The sequence below is a fragment of the Oncorhynchus mykiss genome, chromosome 12, assembly GCF_013265735.2.
Source record: "Oncorhynchus mykiss isolate Arlee chromosome 12, USDA_OmykA_1.1, whole genome shotgun sequence".
Lineage (NCBI taxonomy): Eukaryota > Metazoa > Chordata > Actinopteri > Salmoniformes > Salmonidae > Oncorhynchus > Oncorhynchus mykiss.
In genome coordinates this window covers 56,978,447-56,997,403 of record NC_048576.1, presented here as the reverse complement: position 1 = coordinate 56,997,403, position 18,957 = coordinate 56,978,447, and the positions used below count along the sequence as shown (strand labels likewise).

Here is an 18,957-nt window from a genome sequence, read left to right as displayed (position 1 = left end):
GAGAGAGAGAGAGAGAGAGAGAGAGAGAGAGAGAGAGAGAGAGAGAGAGAGAGAGAGAGGGATAGAGACAGATAGAGAGACAGATGCAGGGAGACAAAGAGAGATCTTTTTGTCATTAATCGCTGGAAGGATACCGGTTAAGCTACTTTAGTTCCATTCCATATGGCATTTGAATACCGCCTGTATATATAGATCCAAATCCAAGCACACTCTGGAGCAGATTGTACAAACAATAATGTTACACAAGACAACCACACAACCTCCCACGTCACTGGCACCCAACATCTAATAATGGCATGTCAAATCAAGGACCAAAACAGCACCACCGGTAACAGCTCAATGTCTCCTGCTCACATAGACAAGACTTCATTTAATTCAGGGCTTAAATGGAACATGACCAATCTGTCCATGCTGTACACAAAATGGTAGAGACTAGAGACATAACTGCAGTCTGTTACTCACTGTTAATTATCTATGCTTAGTCACTTTACCCCTAGCTACATGTACAAATTACCTCGACTAAACTGTACCCCCGCACAGACTCGGTACCGGTACCCGCTGTATGTAGCCTCGTTGTTGTCATTTTATTGTGTTACTTATTATTATTTTATACTTTCGTTTATTTGGTCAATATTTTCTTAACTCTTCTTGAACTGCACTGTTGGTTAAGGGCTTGTAAGTAAGCATTTCACATTTCGGAGCATGTGACAAATAAAGTTTGATTTGATTTAACCACCAAATCACTAATCAGCTATTCGACAGACAGCTACAACACTCAAATGTGTCTGAAGTCCTCCATTTCATTACATGACTCCAACTAAATGGCTATATCCTGAGTGTGTATAGATGGAAGGAGTAATGGAATTGAAGTTAAAGGGAAACTGCGTTTCCATCTCCTCTCCGGGAATAAATAGACCATTACTAATATAGAGACTGTGAGAAAAACTAAATGATCTATTCTCTCACTCACTCTCTCTCTCACTCCCTTCCCTCTCCCCCTTCTCTCTCCTTACCTTTCCACTTCTCTCGGTTCTCTGTCTGGCAATGGAAGGTCAGTACCTACCCTGGAGATCAAATATTCACTTCTCTCTCTAACTCACTCCTCTCCTCTCTCTCTTTCCCCTTATTCTTTTCCTTTCCTCTTTTTCTCCCCCTCTCTGTCTGAGTAACAGTTAAATAGGCAATAGGTCGATTAGCTGGGAAAAGTTTCCCTTCTATTGAAGCAAAATGTCTTGATTCAGAAATAACTCCCCCATGCGACAACCTCTATTTCTTCTGTTTTCTTCATAATGTCATAAAGCCGTTAGCTTCACATCAAATTGGCTTCTTTGTGATAGAAACAGGGGAATAGTGTTACTAATAGCTGATAATGTGCTGTGAAAGTCCTGCCTACTTCCTGGATCATGTCCCATACTGTTTTTGAATGGGATTCACAAAAGGTTTTACCTTTTAAACATACTGTTTATCTTAAATGACAGCATTTTAATGATAATACTTTTGAATCTCATTCAAAAACAATATGAGACATAATCCAGGAAGTAGGAGGGACTTTCATAGAGTATAGTTGATATTAATATTACATTTGCGTCTTTGGTGTCCAAAGCGTCTATGGGTCCAAAATATCTTTGGGTCCATTTTTCTACAGGAAGTGATGTATAATAATTAACTGGACATGAAAGGGTTAACCAACAGAGGGCAGAAAGTGTAGGAAAAACCTGGTGCACTGGTGTAGTGCTAATACCACTGATAACTGTCAAGTGTAAAACATAAGCACGTAATGAATCCCTCTGGTGAGAGAGAGAGAGAGGGGGGGGGGGGGGGAGGGAGCAGTGAACAAACACAGGCACTACATCAGCTTTGAGTAATGAAGGAGAACACCGGAGAGAGGGAAGAGAGGAGAAGGGGGATGAGGGGGAAATGGAAGAGGGGATGGCAACCTGGTCTCAGAGCATTTCATATTATTCTGTATGTAAATCCGAGCAGTGGTGGAAAGTACTTAAGTAGTACTCTAAAGTATTTTTACTTAAGTAGTTTTTGGGGTATCTGTAATTTACATTTTTGACAACTTTTACTCCACTACTTTCCTAAAGAAATGTACTTGATGTACTTTTGGCTACCCGGTTCAATGCTAATTGTCCGGGTAGCCATTTGATTAGCTGTTCAGAAGTCTTATGGCTTGGGGATAGAAGCTGTTAAGAAGCCTTTTGGACCTAGACTTGGCACTCCAGTACCACTTGCCGTGCAGTAGCAGAGAGAACAAACTATGCCTAGGGTGGCTGGAGTCTTTGACAATCTTTAGGGCCGTCCTCTGACACCGCCTGGTATAGAGGTCCTGGATGGCAGGAAGCTTGGTCCCAGCAATGTACTGGGCCGTGCGCACTACCCTCTGTAGCGCCTTACGGATGGATGCAGAGCCGTTGCCTTAACAGGCAGTGATGCAACCAGGCTCTCGATGGTGCAGCTGTATAACTTTTTGAGGATCTTAGGACCCATGCCAAATCTTTTCAGTCTCTTGAGGGGAAATAGGTGTTGTGGTGCCCTCATCATGACTGTCTTGGTGTGTTTGGATCATGATAGTTTGTTGGTGATGTGGACACCAAGGAACTTGAAGCTCTCAACCTGTTCCACTTCAGTCCTGTCAATGAAAATGGGTGCGTGCTCGGCCCTCCTTTTCCTGTAGTCCACGATCATTTCCTTTGTCTTGATCACGTTGAGGAAGAGGTTGTTACTACACTGACAGGTCTCTGACCTCCCTATAGGCTGTCTCATCGTTGTCGGTGATCAGGCCTACCACTGTTGTGTCATCTGCAAACTGTGGAGTGCAATAGAGATTGCGTCATATGTGGATCTGTTGGGGCAGTATGCAAATTGGAGTGGGTCTATGGTTTCTGGGATAATGGTGTTGATGTGAGCCATGACCAGCCTTTCAAAACACTTCATGGCTACAGACGTGAGTGCTATGGGTCGTTAGTCAGTTAGGCATGTTACCTTCTTGTTCTTGGGCACAGGAACAATGGTGGTCTGCTTGAAACATGTTGGTATTACAGACTCAGTCAGGGACAGGTTGAAAATGTCAGTGAAGACACTTGCAAGTTGGTCAGCACATGCTTGGAGTAACGTCCTGGTAATCCGTCTGGCCCTGCGGTCTTGAGAATGTTGACCTGTTTAAAGGTCTTACTCATATCAGCTATTGAGAGAGTGATCACACAGTCATCCGGAACAGCTGCTGCTCTTATGAATGCATCAGTGTTGCTTGCTTCAAAGCACGCATAGAAGACATTTCGCTCATCTGGTAGGCTAGTGTCAGTAGGCAGATCGCGGCTGTGCGAGAATGTGATATATTACATTTAATTTGGTATGTATTCATTTGTGGGAGTCCATCACCCATTTGGTATGAGATGTTACGAATTACAATTCGTATTATATGTTACGAATTCGCAAAACGTACAATATGTTACGAATTAGCAAAACGTACAATATGTTCAGAATTTGCTAAACTTATGATATGTTACAAATTTTGCTAGGTGGCTAGGTTGCTAATGTCTGCTAGCTGGCTAACGTTAGCGAGGCTAGGGGTTGGTGTTAAGGTTTGGGATAAGTTTAGAAGTTAGGTTAAATGGTTACGGTTAGGGGAAGGGTTAGCTAAAACGGTTACATTTAAGGTTAGGGAAAGGGTTAGCTAACATGCTAAACAGTTGCAATGTAGCTAAAAAGTAGTAAGTAGTTGAAAAGTTGCAAATGAGATAAAGCATAAGTTGTCCATAATGAGATTCAAACTCGCAACCTTTGGGTTGCTAGATGTTCGCATTATATGCCCCAACCATTCACCCCGACCAACCACTCTAGTTTTGTTTTTGCATTAAGTAACCATATGTCTTTTGTAACCATACCAAACATAACATATCATACTAATTTAAGTATCCTGAATTTACGTGTATATGTTCATGCACACGTGTTCATGTCTAGTCTATGAGACCAGGATGGGAGTGGGGACCAGGCTTTAATTATTGTTGGAGAAAGTGCTACTCACCCCTTTGGCATCAAATCAAACACTGCAGGAGAGGGAGAGAAGAGAAACACATCAGTCTACACACGGTGCATTCAGAAAGTATTCAGACCCCTTCCCTTTTTCCACATTTTGTTACGTACAGCTTTATTCTAAAATTGATTAAATTTTAAAAAAATCTCATCACTCTACATACAATACCCCATAATGACAAAGATAAAACAGGTTTTAGACATTTTTGCAAATGTATTAAAAATAAAATGCATAAATACCTATTTACATAAGTATTCAGACCCTTTGTTATGAGACTCAAACCAAATCAAATTTTATTGGTCACATACACATGGTTAGCAGATAATGCGAGTGTAGCGAAATGCTACACTCGAACTTGAGCTCAGGTGCATCCGGTTTCCATTGATCATCCTTGAGATAATTCTAGAACTTGATTGGAGTGCACCTGTGTTAAATTCTATTGATTGGACATTATTCGGAAAGGCACACACCTACAGTTGACATTGCATGTCAGAGCAAAAACCAAAGTCATGAGGTCGAAGGAATTGTCGGTAGAGCTCCGAGACAGGATTGTGTCGGGGCACAGATCTGGGGAAGGGTACCAAAACATTTCTGCAGCATTGAAGGTCCCCAGGAACACAGTGGCCTCCATCATTCTTGAATGGAAGAAGTTTGGCTGGCCGCCCGACCAAACTGAGCAATAGGTAGAGAAGGGCCTTGGTCAGGGAGGTGACCAAGAACCCGATGGTCACTCCGACAGAGCTCCAGAGTGGAGATGGGAGAACCTTCCAGAAGGACAACCAACTCCAACTTCATGGTAGAGTTGTCAGACGGAAGCCACTCCTCAGTAAAAGGCATGACAGCCCACTTGGAGTTTGCCAAAAGGCACCTAAAGGACTCTCAGACCATGAGAAACAAGATTCTCTGGTCTGATGAAACCAAGATTGAACTATTTGGCCTAAATGCCAAGCTTCACGTCTGGAGGAAACCTGGCACCATCCCTACGGTGAAGCATGGTGGTGGCAGCATCATGCTTTGGGGATGTTTTTCAGTGGCAGGTACCGAAAGACCAGTCAAGAGTGAGGGAAAGACGAACGGAGCAAAGTCCAGAGAGATCCATGATGAAAACCTGCTCAGAGCGCTCAGGACCTCAGACTGGGGCGAAGTTTCACCTTCCAACAGGACACTCACCCTAAGCACACAGCCAAGAGAATGCAGGAGTGGCTTCGGGACAAGTCACTGAATGTCTTTGAGTGGCCCAGCCAAAGCCTGAATATAGCTGTGCAGCGACGCTCCCCATCCAACCTGACAGAGCTGGAGAGGATCAGCAGAGAAGAATGGGAGAAACTCCCCAAATACAGGTGTGCCAAGCTTGTAGCATCATACCCAAGAAGACTCAATGCTGTAATCACTGCCAAAGGTGCTTCAACAAAGTACTGAGTAAAGGTTATGAATACTTATGTAAATGTATTATTTATGTTTAAAAAAAAAAAAATTAATTTGCAAAAATGTCAAAAAAGCTTTTTTTGCTTTGTCTTTACAGGGTGTAGTTTGAAGAGGGGGAAAACAATTTTACCAAATTTAGAATAAGGCTGTAACATAACAAAATGTGGATAAAGTCAAGTGGTCTGAATACTTTTCAAATGCACCGTACAGTACATACATGTCTGTCAAAGAGACTGTAGTATATTCTAGAACTCGGCACAATGGGTTGAAGACTGACAGACACACACACCAAGTTACAACATCTTTTCACCCGGGGCCTTAAATGAGCTCAATAATTTCATTAGCCAATGGCCATGCTTAGCTACAGTTTGATTCCTAATTCCGCCTTTCTTTCTACTGCCATGCGTACTACCTTGGGCCAGTAACCGAAAGGTTGCTGAATCGAATTTAAAAATCTGTAATTCTGCCCCTGAGCAAGACAGTTAACCCACTGTTCCTCATCAGCTGATTAAGGCAGACCTCTCTGATTCAGAGGGGATGGGTTAAATGAGGTAAGCACATTTCAGTTGAATGCATTCAGTTGTACAACTGACTAGTTATCCCCCTTTCCCTACTAGTACTGGTCGAAGGAATCCAGCCATAGTCTATGTACCCTGTGGAGTTGTGGTTCACTCTTAGAAAAGAAGGTTCTTCCTAGAACCATAAAGGGTTTTTCAATTGGTCCCATAGGAGAACACGTGGAGCCCTTTTACTAATACAATGTTCTACGTGAAACCCTTTCACCACCTTCACTTTCACAGCTAAAGGGTTCTACTTGAAACCAAAAAGGGTTATCCTATGGGGACAAATGAAGAAACCTTTTTTCTAAGAGTTTGTGGTAAGGGCTTCATTAATGAGCTGTCCTCTAGTTTAGCATTTTCATATGGAGTCAGCTATGCCAACTGCTAAGGGCAGCAACAGGCTGATTTAGAGTTTGAGATAAGCACGCTCAACTTGGACTCTCACATAAATCATTCATTAATGTCAATGGGAGATTAAGTGCACATCAAGAGAGCGGGAGAGAGCAGTCTGGTGAGGTACATACCCATGTGGAGGTTGTCCTCTGCAGGATCATCCAACACCTGCAACAATGATAACACATCATCAGGAATACCTCATATAATAGAATACACAACAGACCCTTGTTAAGGGAATTTTTATCAATAATTACTAATTATGTATACATTTCAATCAGGACTGACTAATCAGAATACTATTATATTACTGTATATGTATGAATTTTCTTTATAATCCTAGTACTGAATATAATGTGTGTAAATATAATCAAGAATTAGAACAATGACTGTCTGTTCCTTGGTAGAAATGAATGAACTTATAGCCAGACTGGCTAGAAGGCTTATCTACACAGGCAGACCTTGGCTCTGATCGTAAATTATCTTAGTAGGGAGAGACGATGTGGGAAAGCTTGAGAACCATACAGCCATTATACTGGAGCGGAGATGAGACGGGCTAGTACAAAAACTAATGACGTCATTTTCAGTTTATAACCTGTGGTAAAATGTATCATGGGTAGTACTCTCGAGAATAAACGCTGCTGGTTGATTTTAAAGACTGGTCTTTGTCCATTTTATACAAATAAGAGTCTTACAAATTCTTAGGAATTGACAGAGTGTTTCACTTTAATTGGGTATTAAAACATAGAGGAATGTAATTCCTGTAACAACCCTATAGAATAAGGACATGGCATTAGCATTACACTGAATAATGCAGCTTAACAAGTATTCATTGGCCTTTAAAGCACCTTTCTTAAGATTATGTTAGATGCCAGTTCGAACTGAGGCCCAAACGAGGGGGATGTTAATATCTAACATGTACTCTATCATTGTACTAACCATCTGTGACAAATGAAATTGCCATGTTATGTTTTACATTTTCCTCTAGCAGAAACAGTAATATTTGAAAAGGAGAGAAAGGTTCTGAGCATAATAAGAACATTTTACTGGTCTAGAATCCAATATTGGCTCTAAAATTAATTAACAAAGCACTATTAATATGGTCCCATCCTAGACCCAACCCAGGCCCAGTACAGTAGAACAGTGTTTGCCAAACTGTTTCACTAGGGCCCCCCTTACATCATTGGGGAACACCCCGCGCCATTTTAAAGCTAATTTCCTGCAATTCCATTTTTTTTTGCCATGGGATGGAAAGAACATTTAGCAGTTTTAAAGTTAATTTCCTGTTCATGTGATAGCAAAATCAATGAGCAAAAACATCTAGCTAAAAAATGTTAGCTGACATGGGCTAGGACTTTTCTGGTCTGAAATGTTAGGAATTTCTTTCTTTCTTAATGCGTTTGAGCCAATCAGTTGTGTTGTGACCAGGTAGGGTTGGTGTGCAGAAGATAGCCCTATTTGGTAATTTCTCAGTGCTTATTTGAGCTGTTCTTGCCATAATATGGACTTGGTATTTTACCAAATAAGGCTTTTTTCTGTATACCACCCCTACCTTGTAACAGCACAACCGGGTCAAACACATTGAGGAAAGAAATTCCACAAATTAACTTTTAAGAAGGCACACCTGTTAATTGAAATGCATTCCATTAATTAAGCATTCCAGGTGACTACCTCATGAAGCTGGTTGAGAGAATGCCAAGTGTGCAAAGCTGTCATCAAGGCAAAGGGTGGCTACTTTGAAGAATCTCAAATATAAAATATATTTTGATTTGTTTCACACTTTTTTTCGTTACTACATGATTCATGTGGGACACAAGCATATACACAATATATACACACGTGGCATTTACCACATGGAAGCAAATTATTTTCATATTTTCATCATTTTCATTCATTTAATTATAGGTAGCCCTTTTTCTTTTATTCCTGGCTTTATCTAAATATTCCGCAAACGGAAATACACAATGAACAAAAAAACATTTCAGTTTCTCCTCATTGCTCAGCCACATAATGCAAGGGTTTGTTTGAATTCAAGACCAGATTGATCTCAGTTTGTCATTGTCAGATTAGCCACGCATTTCGGTTTCTTAATCCGCCCTGGGAAAGGAGGGCGGCTGGCTGCTCTGGGATGGGGCTGTAGAGTTGAAATACTAAGCTAAGAGGAGCTCCACTTTCACTGTAAACTCATTACGAATGACTGGCACAGTGCTGCTGGGAGCCCCAGAGGTACCCATGGCCACCCACTGACTCCATCCCATCCCCAGTTTCTAAATCCTGCCCTCCTTTCACTGTAAACTCATTATGACTGGCGGCCCTGGTATGGTGCCACCCACTGACTCCAGCCCCAGCCCTCCCCGAGCCCTCTATCCACCAACACCTAGCCCTCCACCCACCCAGCCCTCCATCCTGCTCTGATGAGGCACCCAATTACGGCTGGGAGCCCCCGCCATCTGCCTGTGATTGAAGAGCACTCTGATGGTGTCACTTGGGAGAGGAGAGAGAGGGTCAGTGCGGTGCTTGTCTGTCTATCATCTCTAAATGTGCCTCTCCCATCTATTCCCATCTCCTTTACATAAGCCACTGTGGTAAGCAGCGCAGAACTTGGTTGCATCCCAAATGGCACCCTATCCCATATAAAGTACACTCCCAGCTAGCACATTTGGTTCCTTGGAAATTGTGTGTCTGTTTCTGGTTTCACATTGTTGTGGGAATGAAGCTATAAATAGAATGACTGGTAAAACTAAATGTTTTTTCAACATTGTGAGAAGAGAAGTGAAAATGTTGCCTGTTCTGGGAACATACACTACCGTTCAAAAGTTTGGGGTCACTTAGAAATGTCCTTGTTTTTGAAAGAAAAGCTATTTTTTTGTCCATTCAAATAACATCAAATTGATCAGAAATACAGTGTAGACATTGTTAATGTTGTAAATGACTATTGCAGCAGGAAACGGAAGATTTTTTATGGAATATCTACATAGGCTTACAGAGGCCCATTATCAGCAACCATCACCCTTGTGTTCCAATAGCACGTTGTGTTAGCTAATCCAAGTTCATCATTTTAAAAGGCTAATTGATCATTAGAAAACCCTTTTCCAATTATGTTGGCACAGCTGAAAACTGTTGTCCTGATTAAAGAAGCAATAAAACTGGCCTTCTTTGGCCTCATTGAGTATCTGGAGCATCAGCATTTGTGGGTTCGATTACAGGCTCAAAATGTCCAGAAACAAAGATCTTCTGAATCTCATCAGTCTATTCAAATGAAATGAAGGCCATTCTATGTGAGAAATTGCCAAAAAACTGAAGATCTCGTACAAAGCTGTGTACATTTTTAGGTTTCTGGGATGTTCTGAGAACGTTTTACTCTGATTCTGTGAAATTTGTCCTGGGATGTTTTATGGGCGATCTGAGAATGGAAAATATAGGTTATTTGAAGGTAATTAAATATGTGACTGACCGGCTCAAATTGGTCTTATGTAGCAACATTTTAAATTGTTTTTTACATTGGATAAAAGTAGAGACTCAGTGATTAAAAAATGGTTTCTCATACACTACAATTGAGAAACAATGGGAAAGTAATTCTGCTTTGAAAATTGATCAACTTGTCTACTCACTTTTGAGAAAAGTGGCCTTTGAATGTTTTGGTACCTACTGTAGAGCTCTTATTTGCCTAAACTCATTCAGCATCGTTCACACCCTCGTAAGCTTTAGCCACACCTATCTCTGCTTTTCCAACAGTCATGAAGGAGTTCCCACATAAGCTGAGCACATGTTCGCTGCTTTTCCTTCACTCTGTGGTCCAACTCATCCCAAACCATCTCAATTGGGTTGAGGTCTGGTGATTGTGGAGGCCAGGTCATCTGATGCAGCGCTCCATCGCTCTCCATCTTGGTCAAATAGCCCTTCACAGCCTGGAGGTGTGTTGGGTCATTGTCCTGTTGAAAAACAAATAATAGTCCCACTAAGCGCAAACCAGATGAGATGGCGTATCACTGCAGAATGCTGTGGTAGCCATGCTGGTTGAGTGTACCTAATCAATCACAGACAGTGTCACCTGTAAAGCACCCCCACATCACACCTCCTCCTCCATGCTTCACGGTGGGAACCGCACATGCAGAGATCATCCATACATCTACTCTGCGTCTCACAAAGACATGGCGGTTGGAACCAAAAATCTTAAATTTGGACTCATCCGACCAAGGACAGCTTTTCACTGGTCTAATGTCCATTGCTCATGTTTCTTGCCCAAGCCGTTCTCCTCTTCTTATTGGTTTCCTTTAGTAGTGGTTTCTTTGCAGCAATTCGACCATGAAGTCCTGATTCACAGAGTCTCGTTTGAACAGTTAATGTTGAGATGTGTCTGTTATTTGAACTCTGTGAAACATTTATTTGGGCTGCAAATTCTGAGGCTGGTAACTGTAATGAACTTATCCTCTGCAGCAGAGGTAACTCTGGGTCTTCCTTTCCTGTGGCGGTCCTCATGAGAGACAGTTTCATCATAGCGCTTGATGGTTTTGCGACTGCAGTTGAAGAAACTTTAAAAGTTCTTGAATGTTTGACCTTCATGTCTTAAAGTAATATGATGGTCTGTTGTTTCTCTTTGCTTATTTGAGCTGTTCTTGACATATGGCCTTGCTGTTTTTCCAAATTAGGTGCCATCTTCTTTTTACCACCCCTACCTTGTCACAACACAACTGATTGGCTCAAACACATTAAGAAGGAAAGAAATTAAACAAATACATTTAACAAGGCACAACAGTTAATTGAAATGCATTTCAGGTGACTACCTCATGAAGTTAGTTGAGAGAATGCCAAGAGTGTGCAAAGCTTTACCTACTCGTCAGCAAATTCTTACAAGGCACCTCGCCCTCCTCTTTTCTCAGTCTTTTCTTCACGTTTTGTCTTGACAAAACAGTATATCCTTTGCGTTCGACTCATTAAAGAAAAAATCTTTATCCAGTTCGAGGTGAGTAATCGCTGTTCTGTAGTCCAGAAGCTCTTTTCGGTCATAAGAGAGGGTAGCAGCAACATTATGTATAAAATTTGTTACAAACAATGCAAAAAGCAAAACAAAATAGCACAGTTGGTTAGGAACTCGTAAAAACGGCAACCATCCCCTCCGGCGCCATTATTAAATGTATCTACTGTTACACACCGTATGTACCTGTATGTATAGAGCATAATGTATTTACTGTTTTATTCACGTTTTCAAGTACTGGTGACAAATTATGCATTCCGATACTTGCAGAGATTGTAATGGACACATTTGAAGGTTGTACTGATTATGATGAGCGAATGCTAAGCTAATTCCTAGCTTTGTGTGGTGCCATGTTTGTTGACATCATACAATACATTCTGGTTGTCACGTAAATGTCTGTCAGAACAAAGACGTTATAACAAAACGAGGTGAAGGGACGGTTCACTCGTCTTTTGAGTAAACTTCCAGAAGCGAATGATGGCATTAAATGATGATAGATGACACAACCCCTTCAATATGCATACTGCAAACAGACCCAACTCATCTTGCAATCTCTTCTCTTTGGTTGACACGAAAAAACAAACATGGCGGCGTGCACAAACTACCCATCTTCGGGTTACTTTAGAGTTTTACTCAATTATTTTTTTCAATTATAATTGCTATTAGATAATTCATATATGGTTTCTGTCAGTCGAGACCTAACACCACTTGTGTTAGGTAACTTTCCTCAGTTAGCGCTACAACTAATGTAGCCTACATTTTCCGGTTTGGATGATAATTGTGTTATGCTGTTGCTACTTCTGTGAATGTCTGAACATTACATCCAAAAATATATTGAGGACAAAATGTTGTAACTGTTTGTGCAAAATGTTTCTGTAACAAAACAATGTGGCCAGCTCAAACGCTGACTGTTGTAATCAATCGTAACAGCACGTTCTAAATAAGTGTTCTAATCACACCTGTTTGAGCATACGTTACAGGGACAACTGTAGAACGATCACACCCTTTTGTTCGTACATGTCAAAGGGTTAAGAAGATAAACAGAGAATTTTGTTGATAATGACAACGGAATGTACAGTTGAAGTCAGAAGTTTACATACACTTAGGTTGGAGTCATTAAAACTCATTTTTCAACCACTCCAAAAATTCTTGTTAACAAACTATAGTTTTGGCAAGTCGGTTAGGACATCTACTTTGTGCATGACACAAGTCATTTTTCCAAAAATTGTTTACAGACAGATTATTTTACTTATCACAATTCCAGTGGGTCAGAAGTTTACATACACTAAGTTGACTGTGCCTATAAACAGCTTGGAAAATTCCCCAAAATTATGTCATGGTTTTAGAAGCTCCTGATAGGCTAATTGCCATCATTTGAGTCAATTGGAGGTGTACCTGTGGATGTATTTCAAGGCCTACCTTCAAACTCAGTGCCTCTTTGCTTGACATCATAGGAAAATCAAAATATATCAGCCCTCAGAAAAACCATTGTAGACCTCCACAAGTCTGGTTCATCCTTTGGAGCAATTTCCAAATGCCTGAAGGTTCCACCTTCATCTGCACAAACAATAGTAGGCAAGGATAAACACCATGGGACCATGCAGCTGTCATTCCGCTCAGGAAGCAGACGCGTTCTGTCTCCTAGAGATTAAAGTACTTTGGTGCGAAAAGTGCAAGTCAATCCCAGAACAGAACAGCAAAGGACCTTGTGAAGATGCTGGTGGAGACAGGTACGAAAGTATCTATATCCACAGTAAAACAAGTCCTATATTGACATACCCTGAAAGGTCGCTCAGCAAGGAAGAAGCCACTGCTCCAAAACGGCCATAAAAAAGCCAGACTACGGTTTGCAGCTGCACATGGGGACAAAGATCGTAATTTTTGGAGAAATGTAGTCTGGTCTGATGAAACAAAAAAAAAGAACTGTTTGGCTATAATGACCATTATTATGTTTGGAGGAAAAAGGGGGATGCTTGCAAGCCGAAGAACACCATCCCAACCGTGAAGCACGGTGTGGCATCATCATGTTGTGGGGGTGCTTTGCTGCAGGAAGGACTGGTGCACAAAATAGATGGCATCATGAGGAGGGAACATTATGTGGATATATTGAAGCAACATCTCCAGAAGTTAAAGCTTGGTCGCAAATGGGTCTTCTAAATGGACAATGACCCCATGCATACTTCCAAAGTTGTGGTAAAATGGCTTAAGGACAACAAAGTCAAGGTATTGGAGTGGCCATCACAACGTCCTGACCTCAATCCAATAGAAAATGTGTGGGCAGAACTGAAAATGCGTGTGCGAGCAAGGAGGCCTACAAACCTGACAGGAGCTCTGTCAGGAGGAATGGGCTAAAATTCACCCAACTTATTGTGGGAAGCTTGTGGGAGGCTACCGGAAGCGTTTTACCGAAGTTAAACAATTTAAAGGCAATGCTAATTGAGTGTATGTAAACTTCTGACCCACTGGGAATGTGATGAAAGAAATAAAAGCTGAAATGAATCATTCTCTCTACTATTATTCTTACATTTCACATTCTTAAAATAAAGTGGTGATTCTAACTGACGTAAAACATGGAATTTTTACTTGGATTAAACTTCAGGAATTTTGAAAAACTGAGTTTAAATGTATTTGGCCAAGGTGTATGTAAACTTCCGACTTCAGCTGTATATTTTTTATATATTTCTAAAAACCTTTAGGAAACATTATGCAGAAGTACTGAAATTCTCATAGAAGAAAGTTGTTTTCTTAACGTTCTCTCAACTATTTGAGAACACTCCATTGTCAAACCAGTTGAAGAACGTCTCTAGAACATTACCCAAAATGGTATTAAATGTAAACATGTTTGAAGAAACTTCTGTTAAAGTAATGACATTTTTTGGGGTCAAGTTCCTTAAATGTGCTGAGAATGTTCCAAAGCCAAGCAATTTTATTGCACCATTCCCTGAAAGTTGTGGGAAGGTTGTAAAAATAAGGATGGGAAAACCACGCTCTCACCAAGCTTTTCACCAAGGTTCTCAGAACGTTATGTGCTAGCTGGGTAGGCTATATCCTCACCTCCACCAGTTTGACTATGTTGAGATGGTCCAGCTTCCTGAGTATGGCAATCTCCTGGTAGACCCTCTCCAGGGGGCCTAGGACTTTGGGCTGCTCTCCTTGGACCGCCACCTTGGGTCCCCTAGGAGGGGGGCGACCTGCAGGGAATCAGCCACACAAACCACCAACCACACATTAGCTGACAATTCCATTAAATTCAATACAATTTTATTAATCTCTTTAGGTGCAATTAAGAAAGGCAATTTCCTTGAAAGCATCCTAATCAACACCCTCCACAACAAAGTCCCTGTTAGCAGTCTCACAAAGCATATATGAGACACAAGTCAATAATTATACTTAAAATCACTCATATCTGGGTACATGAGAGAAGTCAAGTGTATACAGGAGTCATGCTACTGCTTAAGATTAGTGTGACCACATTTAAAATACCCAATTGTGGGGACAAGGGAATGATTTTGAGGGACATTCACGAGACAGACTAGTGTAGCTTACATAGAACAGCGAGTGTGAAACTGAATGGGATTTTTTTATTCATATTTTAATAGGCTTCATATAGCCTACCATTTGTATTTCATATGAATACTTTTGCTTATTCAATCAGATCACTAACATAGGCCTACAGCATTGCACCAAATCTTGTTTCAAAAACAATCTGATCTTCAGAACCAAAGATTTGCTTGTTTTGACTGTTGACCAATGACCAGTCATCAGCATTGGCACACAAAAATGTGCGAACATATGTCACGCCCTGACCTTAGAGAGCCTTTTTTCCAAGTCTCTTTTTGGTTTGGTCAGGGTGTGATTTGGGTGGGCATTATATGTCCTTTATTTCTATCATTTGTGTTTCTATGTGTTGGCCGGGTATGGTTCTCAATCAGGGACAGCTGTCTATCGTTGTCTCTGATTGGGAATCATACTTAGGTAGCCCTTTTTCCCTCCTTTTGTTGTGGGTAGTTAACTTTGTTTGTGGCACTTAGCCCTGTAAGCGTCACGTTTGTGTCTTGTTTTGTTGGCGTCATTCCGAAATTAAAAGTCATGTACGCTTATCACGCTGCGCTTTGGTCTTTTTCCCATGACGGCCGTGACAACATATCCAGATTAGTGACCTGAAAGCGGTTGTTTCATTTTCTATGGGTTTTCATGGCAAAAACAGAGTAGACTACCTACACTCATATTATCCATATAAAATACAGTTTAGCAATCTGCTACAGACACATCTTTGCCAGACCTGGTGATGATTCCACTGATTATTTTCATATTTCAAATAGGCCTAGTTCGGGTGCGTTTCTAATTATATACCTCAGTGGTTATGTGTCTAGAGATAGCTGTAACATCGTACTACCTGCAATAATTATGGGATGAAGATGTAACATATTCTGACAAATGAATTACAATATTTGTAAGGAAGAAAAAAGCTAGACAAATCATGCTTTCCATCAGATCTTGCATCCTCCGCTGTGTACAGGTAGACCATATGATCCTGCTTGCTCTGGACTCCAGAGAAGTGAAAATGTGACATGATATCCTTAGTTGATACTGAGTGCTAACATAAATTACTTTCAGCTCAAAATGCAGGTCTAAAACCCAGGTTATTTCTATATCTTGTGTTTTGAAAATGCATCACCGTTTATGGCTATAATGACAAGCTACATTTGCGCAGCGACCTGCTCTTAGAATGCACGTCTTGGACTTGACTCGACACATTGTACTTGGGAGTCGACTTGAGAACGGGATCTTGTGACTTGAGACATGCCTGTGACTCGAATAATAGTGACTTAGGCCTCCTTACTTTTGTAGCTCTTCGTAAGTAGTCCTCTCCAAGCTGTTCTCTCCAAATTTAGCTGGAATTTTGCCCAAAACTATTTGACAAATGTGATTGGTTGACGATATGACATTGGCCCACGTCTCGATTTTGCGCTGCACAGAATAACAGATCTCAACAGCAATTGGCAGCAATTGGAGAAGTGTTTTACATCACCAGTGCCACATCCTTATGATATACAGTGCATTCGGAAAGCTTTCAGACCCCTTTCCCTTTTCCACATTTTGTGCCTTATTCATCAATCAGCACACAATAAATACCACATAATCACAAAGCGAAAACAGGTTTTTATACATTTTTGCAAATGTATTAAAAATAAAAAACAGAAATACCTTATTTACATAAGTGTTCAGACCCTTTGCTATGAGACTCAAAATTTAGCTCAAGTGTGTCCTGTTTCCATTGATCATCCTTGAGATGTTTCATCAACTTTCTGGGAGTCCACTTGTGGTAAATTCAATAGATTAAACATGATTTGGAAAGGGACACAGCTGTCTCTATAAAGTCCCACAGTTAACCGTGCATGTCAGAGCAAAAACCAAGCCATGAGGTCAAAGGGATTATCCGTAGAGCTCCGAGACAGGATTGTGTCGAGGCATAGATCTGGGGAAGGGTAGCCAAAACATTTCTGCAGGATTGAAGGTCTAGAACACAGTGGCCTCCATCATTCTTAAATGGAAAAAGTTTGGAACCAGAAAGACTCTTCATAGAACTGGCCGCCCGGCTAAACTGAGCAATCGGGGGAGAAGGGCCTTGGTCAGGAAGGTGACATCTCTGGAGAGACCTGAAAATAGCTGTGCAGCGGCACTCCCCATCCAACCTGACAGAGCTTGGAGGATCTGCAGAGCTGAATGGGAGAAACTCCCCAAATACAGGTGTGCCAAGCTTGTAGAGTCATACCCAAGAAGACCTGAGACTGTAATCGTTGCCAAAGGTGCTTCAACAAAGTACTGAGTAAAGGGTCTGAATACTTATGTAAATGTTATATTTCAGTTTGTTATTTTTAATACATTTCCAAACATTTCTACAAACCTGTTTTTGCTTTGTCATTATGGGGCATTGTGTGTAGATTGATGAGGGCGGAAAAACGATGTAATTAATTTTAGAATAAAGCTGTAACACTGAAAAAGTAACGGGGTCTGAATACTTTCCCGAATGCACTGTATATCTTGTCATAAGTGCAACCCCAAAAGACAGGTTGGAATGTATGACTGAAATACAGGACAAATCAACCTGTTTTTGTAAATTAGTGGTGTTTTAATTTGTTGATAAAATGCAGGATTGTTTGGTTGCAGGACGCGGGACTGAAATGTGTGAATGCCCTGCCCAATCTGGAGCATGTGGTCACACAACTTAACATCCTATCTGTATCCTTTCTTTGATGGTCCTTCGAGCTGGATTGTAATTATATAATATATTCCATTTAGAAGGCACTTTTATCCAACATGACTTACAGTCATGCGTGTATACATTGTTTATGTGTGGGTGGTACAGGGAAATCAAAGTCACCAACTGAGCTCCAGAGGACCAGAGACCAATGAGTGTTGAATGTGTAAAAGCCAAACCGTGTTCCACGTACGTGGGAATCCATACTGCTTCATCAGCTTCTTCTTGGACACCACCTTCATGGCCTGGAAGAGAAGGAGAGGGGGATGAGATTGGTGATATTGGTGAGCTAACATGCCATTTATTTCATTCTGGTCACTCACTCACTATTAGTTGAATCACTATAACAATAAAACACACACACACACCATACAGTGCACTTTAGTGCAGAACAGATTTGAGTACATCAAGTTTATTCAATAATGTTTGTTAATTCATTAATCCATCCATTTATTTATCCATCCATCCATCGGCATTCAATAAATGTCATATTCATTAGCGTTCAGTACACAATGGTCGGCGTGACACTCGCAGTCAAAGCATCCTAATTTCTAGTGAAATGGATGGCATAATAACATCTCTAACTTCCTGGATTCATTTCCATATTAATAAAAGAAAAGCTTTCATAAATATTGTTTCTTGTGCTAATGACGTTCTTAAAATTCCCAGTACCACTCACTCTGCAGGTGGGTAAGTGATTGCATAAATTACTCTAGAAAGGAAGTGATACACGGTGGAACAATGCTTCTGTTAAGGAAGAGTTGACTTCTGTTAGTGACTAGTTTAACTCTACTAGCTACCATGTAGAATACAGTTATGGTAATGACTCCAGGAAGCCAGCTGATGGTCCAATACTGGAGCCTACAGTTTGTTACCATGCAGAAGGTCTACAAGGTGCGGTGGCCACTGGCCATACATTCAAATATAAACTCATTAACTAGTTACCTACAGTAATGCTATTGAAGTTCAATCCTACACTTTCTTCTGTAAGTAAGGTCTTTCAATCCTTCAGCTCAGGATAGAATTAAAAACATTCTGTGACATCACATCTTCAGAGTATTCTGGTGTTCAAATGATGCGAGAGCCCAGTTCCTTCAGTGGCACACACACACACATCTAATTACCTTCTCCTCTATAGCACTAATTAGGTGTTAATTCCTTGCACCTGCGGATTAAATGTATTTTTGTGTTGGCTAATGAATAAGACCCATCTGAAAGCATCACACAGCATTATTAATGGAAGCATTCATATTCTCCCTGTGTGTGTAATGTTAAGGACATCAGATGCTGTTCAGACACGATG

The 18,957-nt window shown here is 40.9% G+C and overlaps 1 protein-coding gene across 3 annotated transcripts in view; it reads right to left on the bottom strand.

Annotated features, from left to right (window-relative positions):
• Nucleotides 1-18,957, bottom strand: part of camkk1a (calcium/calmodulin-dependent protein kinase kinase 1, alpha a) — a 120,680-nt gene that overhangs the window by 36,299 nt on the left and 65,424 nt on the right. For all 3 annotated transcript variants that reach the window (XM_036937856.1, XM_036937858.1, XM_036937857.1), the window contains exons 5-8: nt 17,848-17,899; nt 14,447-14,583; nt 6,549-6,585; nt 4,031-4,052 (exon numbers count right to left, since the gene is read on the bottom strand). In XM_036937856.1, the coding sequence (XP_036793751.1) occupies nt 4,031-4,052; nt 6,549-6,585; nt 14,447-14,583; nt 17,848-17,899 (248 nt within the window). The remainder of the gene's footprint in view (nt 1-4,030; nt 4,053-6,548; nt 6,586-14,446; nt 14,584-17,847; nt 17,900-18,957) is intronic.